This window comes from Belonocnema kinseyi, chromosome 9 (genome assembly GCF_010883055.1).
Source record: "Belonocnema kinseyi isolate 2016_QV_RU_SX_M_011 chromosome 9, B_treatae_v1, whole genome shotgun sequence".
NCBI classification, from domain to species: Eukaryota; Metazoa; Arthropoda; class Insecta; order Hymenoptera; family Cynipidae; genus Belonocnema; species Belonocnema kinseyi.
Window position 1 is genome coordinate 106563941 of NC_046665.1, and position 11496 is coordinate 106575436.

General features: G+C 24.8%; 1 protein-coding gene across 2 annotated transcripts in view; it reads right to left on the reverse strand.

Annotated features, from left to right (window-relative positions):
* Nucleotides 1–11496, reverse strand: part of LOC117179783 (ras-related protein Rab-14) — a 26836-nt gene that overhangs the window by 1663 nt on the left and 13677 nt on the right. For both annotated transcript variants that reach the window (XM_033371884.1, XM_033371885.1), the window contains exons 5-6: nt 7984–8102; nt 7823–7891 (exon numbers count right to left, since the gene is read on the reverse strand). In XM_033371884.1, the coding sequence (XP_033227775.1) occupies nt 7823–7891; nt 7984–8102 (188 nt within the window). The remainder of the gene's footprint in view (nt 1–7822; nt 7892–7983; nt 8103–11496) is intronic.

The following is an 11496-nucleotide window of genomic DNA, read 5'->3' on the forward strand; positions in this document are numbered from 1 at the left end:
CATGAGAACTGAGAAGTAAACGTCAATTCTTTTCTGTGCCAATAACATTATGGAATGTCTTCTGAGTGACATATACTATAAAATAGTAATAATATTTTGCGCTTCCAGTGGGCGAAGAGTGAATTGTGTTTACCGCTCATTTACGGTATAACAACAGGTATGTTATGAATAGACAGGATATGTTTTAAATAAAGTGAATGAAATATTACATGCGTAAACCATAAATTGACATTACCTACATTCACTTACAGTGATCAGGGCAAACAAGTGAATCTGAACATAACCTCGAAATAATGACAGATCGGTCCGGCATGTTTATTATACTTTCGATTGATTATTCTTTACCAAAGAAATGTTTGGTGGGTTTTTATGTTTATCACTGATAGTATCAGCAGCGATAATTTAAGTAATAATAGTCTATTCATAACATACCTGTTTTTATGCCGTAAATAAGCGGTATACACAATTCAATCTTCGCCCATTGGAAGCGCAGAATATTATTACTATTTTATAGTATTTGTCACTCAGCAGACATTCCATAATGTTATTGGCACAGAAAAAATTGACTTTTACTTCTCAGTTCACATGTCTCATTTCATTATTAATTAAACACTTTTAATATTTGTTATTACTATGTAACATAACCTATATTATTTTGACAGATGTATCCCTTTGAAGTTTCGTACGCAACCATGGAAACTATGATAAACTTGATCCGAAGATGGACGGATTTGACCGAATGGCCGATCCGAATGCTACTTTAAAGGCGCGAAATATGAAAATACCCCTGTATAATGACTTCTCTCCTGCTATTATGCAATTCGGGTAGCATTCGGTTCGCCATGTTTGTAAGCCCCAGCGTGTCCACCCTGTATAACCGAGAACATGAAAGAATTGAGGAGAATTTAAGAATTTATGTTTTATAACAATATTTTTAATAATAATCGCTGGGAAGGGTTATATTGACCCGTAAAAATAAATTTGGTAGAAATCGTTGAAGTTATTGGCTTTAGGATCAGGTGAATTGAAACTAATTAAGTTGTTTCAAACGTTTCGGCACACAATGGTGGCCCTTATCAGTGAATTTTATTAAATCTACGAAAAGTACACAATATCTTGTAGGAACGCAGTTTTACAACTGGAAGCATTATTTTTTTATTAATATCTTAGTTGTGAACTAATAAAAATTAAAAATTGTATTGTAAATTTAAATTTTGTTTAATTTTATGTAGAAATATTGATAAACCTTGCATTAATCTTAAAACATTATTTTACTTAAACGAAGCACAATTGATGAGAAATCAATACCAATGTAGTAGAAAAATTTTTTTTCACAAATTTTTTATTTAATGAAAAAAATGTTTAATCGTAAAAAGTTCTTTACAAATTATTTTTCATTGACGTATATGGAATTAAATTAACTTTTTAAAATTATTTTTATCCTTTTTTGTTCTTTCTCAAATAAACTGTTTGTACGAAAAATGTTATTATAAATTGTATTTATTGTTCAGGTTACATCAGCGTTTGAATATAAATTCTTTTCTAGCTCAGACATATTCAGGACTTACAGTCTTTCATATACAAATTAAAAAATTTCAAATGTGATAATTTATTTCAAACAATAAAAAAAGTTTTTACTACTTTAATAGATAACTCTTTAATAAAATACTGGAATTTTCAACAAATTTAATTGATTTTTTAACATAATAGTTGAATATATTTTAATAAAAAAGAATGAAATTTATACAACAGAAGAAAAGAATTTTAAAACCAAAAAGACGAAATTCCAACAAATAAAGATTTTTCACTCGAAAAATAAATAAAAGTTTATCTAAATTATTGAACGTTTAACTCAGAAGACAAATTTTCTTTACAAAAATTCAATTTTCAAACAAAAAATATTACTATTCAACAAAAAATTAATTTTACATATAATTGATGCATCTTTACGCAAAAAAAAAAGGAATTATCAAACAAAAAAATAATTTGTTTGCAAAAAACGCGAAATATGAGCTAAAAAATATCAATCTTAAAAAATGTAAAAGTTCCATTTTCTGTTTGTATCAAAATATTATTATAAATTGTATTTATTGTTTAGGTTACATCAGCGGTTCAATATAAATTATTTTCTAGCTCAGACATATTCAGCAATTACAGTCTTTCATATACAAATTAAAAATTTTCAAATGTAATAATTTAATTCAAACAATAAAAAAAGTTTTTACTACTTTAATAGATAACTCTTTAACAAAATACTGGAATTTTCAACAAAATAATTGAATTTTTAACATAATAGTTGAATATATTTTAATAAAAAAGAATTAAATTTATGCAACAAAAGAAAAGTATTTTAAAACCAAAAAGACGAAATTCCCAAAAATAAAGATTTTTCGCTCAAAAAATAAATAAAAGTTTGTCTAAATTATTGAACGTTTAACCCAGAAGACAAATTTTCATTACTAAAATTCAATTTTCAAACAAGAAATATTACTGTTCAACAAAAAATTAATTTTCCACATAACTGATGCTAAAAAATAATTTGTTTACAAACAAAGCGAATTTTGAACTAAAAAATATGAATCTTAAAAAATTTTAAAGTTCCATTTTCTGTTAAAAAATGAATTCTAAACAAAAAACAGAAGTATTTTCCACTAAAAAGTTAAATTTTCAACCAGGCACAAGCCTTCAATAAACAAATTTCACAATGCAGTTTAACTTTGACCCAGTAGTTTAATTTTCAATTAAAAAAGCTTAATTTTCAACAAGATAATTAACCATCTAAAAAGACGAATTTGTAAACAAAAAGTATGAATTTTTAACAAAATTGTTGAATTCTCCAGCAAATAGTTGGATTTTCATTAAAAAAAAAGGAAGTTTATCTTAAAGCAGAGTTCTTTATTACAAAAAATTTGAGTTTTCATCCAAAAAATATTTCAGTTAACTTAGTAACATCAAAAATTGAATTTTTCTAAAAAAAAAGTGTATACAAAAAAAATTGAATTTTTAATCCAAAAAGACGAATTTTTTTAAGCAAAAAGGATGAGTTTTTAACAAAATAGTTAAATTCTCTAGCAAATAGTTGCATTTTTATCCAGAAAATATCAATTTTGTACTAAAACAGATGAATTTGTAATAAAAAAACATTTTTTTTAAGTGGAACTTTCACCCAGAAATTATTTCAGTTCATTTTTCAACGCCAAAATATAAAATTTAAACAAAAAGTAAATTTTCTACGAAATAGTTACGTTTTTAATAAAATAGTGTAATAGCTTCATTTCTAACCAAACAGTTGCATTTTTATCAACAAGAATGAAATTTATATAACAAAAAAAAGGATTTTAAAACCAAAAAGTCGAATTTTCAACAAATAAAGATTTTTCACTCAAAAAATAAATAAAAGTTTATCTAAATTATTGAACCTTCACACCAGGAGACAAATTTTCTTTACAAAAATCCAATTTTCAAACAAAATATATGACTGTTCAACAAAAAATTAATTTTCCATGAAACTGATGCATTTTAACGCAAAAGAAGGACGGTTTTTAACCAAAAATGTGAAAATTTGAAATTTTTTCTACAATAGATGAATTTTTAAATCAAAAAGATAATTTTTCAAAAAAATAGTTGAATTTTCTGTTGAAAAGGATTTTAGTCGACTTTTCACGATCAAACTATGAATTTTGTAACCAGAAATAATTTTCTACTAAAAAAATTGAATTTTCAATCCAAAAAGACGAATTTTTTAAACCGAAAGGGTGAATTTTTAACAAAATAATTAAATTCTCTATCTTAAATTCTCTAAATTCTCTACCTGCCACTTTTATCAAAAAAATATCTATTTTGTATTAAAACAGATGAATTTGTAATAAAAAATAATTTTTTTTAATACGAAACTTTCATCCAGGAAATATTTCAGTTCATTTTTCAACACCAAAATATAAATTTTAAACAAAAAGTAAATTTTCTACGAAATAGTCACGTTTTTAAGAAAATAGTGTAATAGCTTAATTTCTAATCAAACACTTGCATTTTTATCAAAAAAAAATGTAATTTCTGCTAAAACAGGTAAAATTTAAAATAAAAAAGACAAACTTTCAAAAAAAAGGTGGAATTTTCAACCGAAAAGTTAACGAAAAATTTCAATTTTCTGTTAATTAAAATAAATTCTGAGATTCTCATAAATTCTCAGAGAATTTATTTCTCGGTTATATTCTCGGCAAGATTCTCATTCTCGTTATCGTTATCACAGTAATATAACCGGCTCAGAACTTTAAATACAGACCATTTATGTTGGATAAGTTCAGGGTGGTCGTTTTAATATAAGAACAAAATTCCCGGTCATTTCCCGGTTCACAAACATTTTTCACAGTCAATAAAATTTAAAAAATCGTACTCTCAGACTAAGAATTTGTTTATTTTTCCATGGCATTTTAGACTATTAATCCTCAGGCGTACATTTTAATTTAAATAATTTTAAAATGCAGTTTTACAGACCTAAACAATTAAAAATTAGAAGCATTTCAATCAAAGATTTTCGATTAAAATCATGTTTACTTGAAACTGTGATTATAAATTAATTAATGATTTTTAAAATTGAATTTTAGTTTCAGATTTAAAAAGTGAATAATAATTTCTTATACAAGTCGATTCGGAATCAGTTCACAATTTGAAAATTTCCAGATTTTAACGTTAAAAATTAAACTGTTTAGATTGGAATGTCCTATTATTTATACAAATGTAAACGTCCGTTTTTAATTTTCAAATAACTTCAAAATAATATATATATATAATTAAAGGCTTTTATTAAATTTCAAGTACTATTTTAGTTGAAAAGATTACTTTATTAAACAATTCATTTTCAAATTTTTTTAATTAAGAAAAAGAACAATTACTTAATATTTAGAAATATGTAACTGTTCATTTAAAATTAGTAATGAAAAATAAAATATTTAAAACTAAACCTTATACGTTACAATTTTAATTGTTTTATTAAAAAAAAATTGATTTGTATGTCTAATTGTTGAATTTTGATGTATAAATAACAATTGAACACCTACTATTCTTGAAAAATTTCAAGGGAGTTGAAAAGATATTTATAAGTTTTGAAGAAATTCAAAATTAATTAAAAATTTAAAATGATTTTAAATAATTTAAAAAAAAAATTCCTAGAAAAATTGAAAGTGATTTTTTATTTTGAAAAATTAATGCTAAGAGAATATTTAAAAATATTAAGAAGGATTTATAAAATTATCAAAAATGAACGTGGAAGATTTTTAAAAAAAATTTATTTAATTTAGAGAAATTTGAAAAAAAAATTTAGGAAATATTTGAAGCATTTAAAAATATTAAAATGATATAATTTTGAAAATTTTTATATTCATTGATTGATTCTTCAATTTAGAGCATTGAAAATGATAACGTGGATTTCTATTTTTAGAACTAAATCTGAATCTTTGAACTCTATAATTGATAAAAGTAAAAGAAAATTATTGGGCTGCTTAAAAGCATTTATTTGAAAATTGTTCAGTTGAAAAGTGTTAGTAGCGTCCATTTTATACGTATAAATTATTGAATATTTAAATAAAATATTTTTGAATTTAAAAATCTCAGACTTTATTTATTATTGCTTCTTATGGAAAAATTTTTTGGCTTGAAATTTCAAACGTTTGATAACAAATTCAACTGTTTGATTAAAAATAAAATTTTTTGGTTGAAAATTGATATTCTTGGGTAAAAAATGCAACAGTTTTGTAGAGAATTTGTCTGTTCGGCTGAAAAATTCGTCAGGATGATGAAATTTTTTTCTTTCTTGCCTGCTTTACTTGAAATTTCGATATTTCCAAATTCTATTTTTGGTTGAAAATATGTTTTATTTTTAAATTTAACTCCTAAAATTTTTTAAGAGCCTATAAAATTAAAAATACTTTCTTAAAATCCTCCAAATTAATTTTTAATAATTTTGTAAATCCTTCTAAATCTTTTTAAATATTCTCTTCAAATTAATTTTTCGAAATAAAAACTCATTTTTAATTTTTCTATACATTTTTTTTTTATTCTTCTGAAGCCTTTTAAAATTCTTATAAAGCTTCTAAATTTTTTCTTCTACATCTGCCAAAATCTTTATTTTTTGTTTTTAAATTAGGCCATGCACTATTTACACCGAAATTTTTTTACGAATAGCCGGATTTTGTCGGTACACGTAGAAACTTCGTTTAAATTATTTTTTAAAAATATTATTCTGAATATTTTTTCAACTTACTCGAATTCTGAGAATAATAGATATTAAATTGTTATTTATACATCAAAATTCAATAATTTTACTCACAAATAAATTTTTTTACATATTTTTATATTATTATTATTATTTATAAAAAAATTTAAACGCCCGACTGAAACATTATAAACTGTTTTCAATTTAAAAATAACTTCAAAATAATATATTCATAATTAAAGCCTTTTATTCAATTTCATGTATTATTTTAGTTTAAAAGATTCCTTTATGAAACCATTCATTTTGAAATTTTTTAATTAAGAATGGAATACTTTAACTTTTAGTTGAAAAAATTAATTTTGAACAAAAAAAAAAGGATTTTCAAAAAATAGTTCAATTTTCAACTGAATAATTGAATTTTAAACCAAAAATATTCATTTTCAACTGAAACAATGGAATATACAATCGGAATAAGATAAATTTTCAGATAAAAAATTACTTTCCATAGAATAAACTAGCTTTCAAAGAAATAATTAACATTTGCAAACAAAGTGATGAATTTTAAATTAATATTGTAAATCTTTAACTAAAATAGTTGAATTTTAAACCAGAAGGATGAAGTTTCAACTTCAACAAATTGAATTTATGACCAAAAATTAAATAATTTTATTTTTACTTTGAAAACAAATGTTCAACCAAGGCGATTAATTTTTATCTACAATTATGGACAGCTCAAAACTTTTCAAAACATTAATTTCCAACTAAAATTATGAATTTTTAACTGGAAAAATAAAAAAAATTGCATAAAGTTACGGATATTATAATCTTGACATACATTTTTCAAAAAATCACAAATTTCTTCTTTAAAATTCTAAATTTTTTTACCTAATTCAGAAGTGATGGGGTTTTGCAGAAAATCTTCTGTATTTTTTTTTCTTCGATATTTGAAACTACGACAAGAAGATTTTCTGAAAAGCCAAACTTTTTTATTTTTGGCAATCAAGAAGAAAATATCTAAATTAGGTTCAAAGAAATTTAAAGAGATTTAAAAAATGTCCATTGCTTTTAAAAAAGTATCAATAAAATATTAAAAGGATTTCAAAGACTTTGAAAGTTTCAATGTTTTTTTAAAGAAATTCTAGAGAACTTTGAAGGGTTTCAAGGAAATTCGACGGATTTCATCGGATCTTATATGGCCTTAAATTTTTTTTTTAAATTAAACATTCTCAAAGAAATTTTAAGATTTTTTAAATAACTTTTATGATCTAAGGAATTTCAAATGATTTCGTAAGATTTCCGAAATTTAACAAATTTCACGGAATTTTACCTTTTTCGAGGGACTCATAGGATTTAAAAAAATGAAAAAATTGCGCAAAATTATGAGGTTTTAAATCGCTTTCAAAATACTTCAAAGAGTTTTCTCAGATTTTACGGTGTGTTAAAAATTTCATAATTTCTGAAAGAATTTTGAAAGATATTACAATTTAGGACAATTTAAAAGATGCACAGGAATTTAACGAGAGGGTTTTCAAACAATTCCGCAAGATTTCAGAAAATTGCAAAGGATTAACCAATTATTTTTTCGTTAAACAAATCGAAATTTTAACAAACCTGCCGTCAGCTATGCTCTGGAAAATTTTCTTCGCCGTTTCCAGGAAAGCTTCCTCGACATTGTGACCTCTGTGAATTCAAAAGACACTTTAGTTAATAAAATTTAAATTTCTAAAAGGATATGCGAAATATTTTTGAATTTTTATTTTCCTAATACTAACGTCTTTGCACTAGCTTCGACGAACATGAGACCATTTTCATCAGCGAATTGCTTCGCCTCCTCGTAAGTCACGTCCCTCTGTTCTTCCAAATCGCTTTTATTTCCAATCATAAATATCACCTGCGAAAAAATAAATTCCTTATTTAGTGTCTCCAGCGGAGACATATAATAAAATTGATTTATAATCTCCCGTAAAAATACGGCAGGTCTAAATATATTTCATTTTCAACAAAACAGTTGAGTTTTCAACCAAAAAGGATATTCTATACCAATTGCAATAACGGTAAATTAATTTTTAATCAACCAGTTACATTAACAACCAAACAGATAAATTTTATAGACAACAGGAAGGATTTTTTTAAAGGCATCAGTTGAATTTCCAACAAAATAGTTAATTATTAACAAAAAACGATGGTTTTTCTAACATAATACAGGGTAGCCGTTTTAATCGAAGAAAAAAATTCCCGGTTTGCAAACATTTTTCACGGCCAATGAAATTTGAAAAATCAAACTATATTCTAAAAAATTTTCCATATAAAGTAATAAACAATAAACAACAAATTAAAGCATTCAAAGTGGCACCCTTGAATTCCAAACTTTTAAAATTGAAGTTTAAAAGTTTTCAATTCAAAAATTGTGTATTTAAATGCTCAATAACTTAAACGTACCAAATGGAAGGTACTAACACTTTTCAAATAAACAATGTTAAATGAAATGCATATAAACTGCAAAATTCAGAACTTTTATCAATTATAGAGTTCACAGATTCAGATTAAGTTCCAAAAATATAAATCCACGTTAACATTTTCAATAGTCTAAATTAAAGAATCAAGCAATGACTTTAAACAATTTCAAAATTATATTATTTTAAGTCATTTTAAGCTGGACACATTAAAAATTAACAAATAAATTTTTTAACTCAACAGTTCTTAAATTAGAAGTTCAATTATTTTTATTTTAAACAGACTAGGAATCCTTTAAAAGCTTTAAAACTTTATTTAAAAATCTTGAAAAATCTAGAATTAGTTTTAAATTTTTCCAAATTCAAAATCATTTTTGAATTTTTTGTCAGAACCTACTTTATATTTAATATTTAATATTATTTAATATATTTTAAATATATATTAAATATTTTTTAATATAATATTAGAGCAATATTAAGAGATACTTAGAAGTTTTAAAAAGATTAGAATTAAATTTAGAACTTGAAATAATTTAAAATATTTACAGCCGAATTTAAAATAAAGGGGGAGGGTCGGTAAGGCCGGTTTTTGGCCTAATTTATTTTTGGACTAAAAAATCTGAAAAAATCATGGTAGTATCTTATAAGTATCCCGAGTCGATTGCACGCTAAAGGGACTACCCTCCACCCCCCTACAAATATAGGAAACACCACTACCCACAACTGTATTTTCGAGAGATTTGACACTCTTAAACATGTATTCTGAGGTTAAATCGGGTTTACTATGGTTTTCGGGGTCGCCGAATACAAATCTGGCGTCCTTTGACTTTTATCGCGTCAGGTTCAAGGTCATTGGAAGGTCAAATTGAGAGAAAACGGTAAAAAAATCCAAAAAAATACGTTATAGGTTTTTGAAGTCGCTAATTACGAATCTGGCATCCGTTGAACTCTATCGCTTCAGGTTCAAGGTCATTTGAAGATCATTTTAAGGTCAAATCGAGAAAAAACGGTACAAAAATAAAAAAAATATATGTTATAGGTTTTTGGGGTCGCTGATTACGAACCTGGTGTCTGCTGACCTTTATCGCGTCAGGTTCAAGGTCATGGGAAGGTCAAATCGAGAGAAAACGCCGAAAAAAAATATATTATAGGTTTTCGGGGGTTTCTCGAGTTGACCTTCAAATGACCTTCAAATGACCTTGAACCTGAAGCGATAGAGTTCAACGGATGCCAGATTCGTAATTAGCAACTCCAAAAACCTATAACGTATTTTTTTTGGATTTTTTTACCGTTTTCTCTCGATTTGACCTTCCAATGACCTTGAACCTGACGGGATAAAAGTCAAAGGACGCCAGATTTGTATTCGGCGACCCCGAAAACCATAGTAAACCCGAGCTAACCTCAGAATACATGTTTAAGAGTGTCAAATCTCTCGAAAATACAGTTGGTGGGTAGTGGTGTTTCCTATATTTGTAGGGGTGGGGGTGGCTGGGGGGTGGAGGGTAGTCCGTTTAGCGTGCAATCGACTCGGGATACTTATAAGATACTACCATGATTTTTTCAGATTTTTTGGTCCAAAAATAAATTAGGCCAAAAACCGGCCTTACCGACCCTCCCCCTTTAGATTTTTGCAGGTTTCAACAAAAAAAATTTAGAATTTTTTTAAGAATTGTGAAAGACTACAAAAGAATAAGAATAAAATTTTTCTTAAGATTCTTAGGAAAATTGAAAATTATTTTTTACTTTGAAAAATTATTTTAACGGAAAGTTTAAGAAGATTTTAAGAGATTTAAAAAATGATCAAAGAAGAATATGGAAGATTTTAAGGATTTTACTTAATTTGCTGGATTTTCAACAATTGTAGGAAAATTTTAATTAATTTTAAAATATTTTTAGAAGTTCTGAAAAAATGTTGAAACTCTTCGTCTAAAGTACTTGAAATAATTTAAAGTTTTTAATTAATTTTGAATCTTCTTTATGTATCTCTTAAAATTTCCCAAATTTTCTCTACAAATAATAAGTATTCAATTGTTATTTATGCGTCAAAATTTAACAATTTCACTTATAAATTAAACACTTTTTAAATAGAGCAATTGAAATTGTAAAGCTAAAAGATTAAAAGTTCTTCGAAAATCTACAGATTCAAAGCTTTCTATGTAAGACAATTCAGTTTAAAATTTTTTTCTTTTAAATATTTCGTTTCAATTTACTCGTCTTAAATGAACAGTGAAATATTGCTAAATATTAAATACTTATTCTTTTTCTACATCAAGAAATTTCAAATTAAATGGGTTAAAATTAAATAATTTAGACTCACGATATTTTAAATTTAATAAAAACCTTTAATTATGACTACATTATTAGGGATCTATTTTTTAAGTTGAAAATAATAAAACGCACGTTTAGATTTTTTAAAAGCTGAAAAAATTGAAGGAAATAATATATAATTGAATTTATTTATTAAATATAATATAAACAAATAATATAAAGGAATACCTGAAATTCTGAATTAAAAATATATTATTGATAAATCATGAAAATTTTTATTTTAAAATAAAATTATCAGAATAAATAATATATTAATTTCAATTCTTATCAAGACTTTCGGATTGATCTAGAATTGTTTGATCAAATCAATTATTGTTCAGATTTTTATACTTACAGTACAGATCCATTAAAAAAATTATTTATTTATATTTACAGATGATAAAATCTAACTGTTTTTTATCAAAAATTTTCAACTTCAAATGCTTTTAAATTTTAATTGTTTAAATCTTCAAAACTGCACTTTAATTATTTAAAAAATCGGATTGATCTAGAATTATTTGGTCA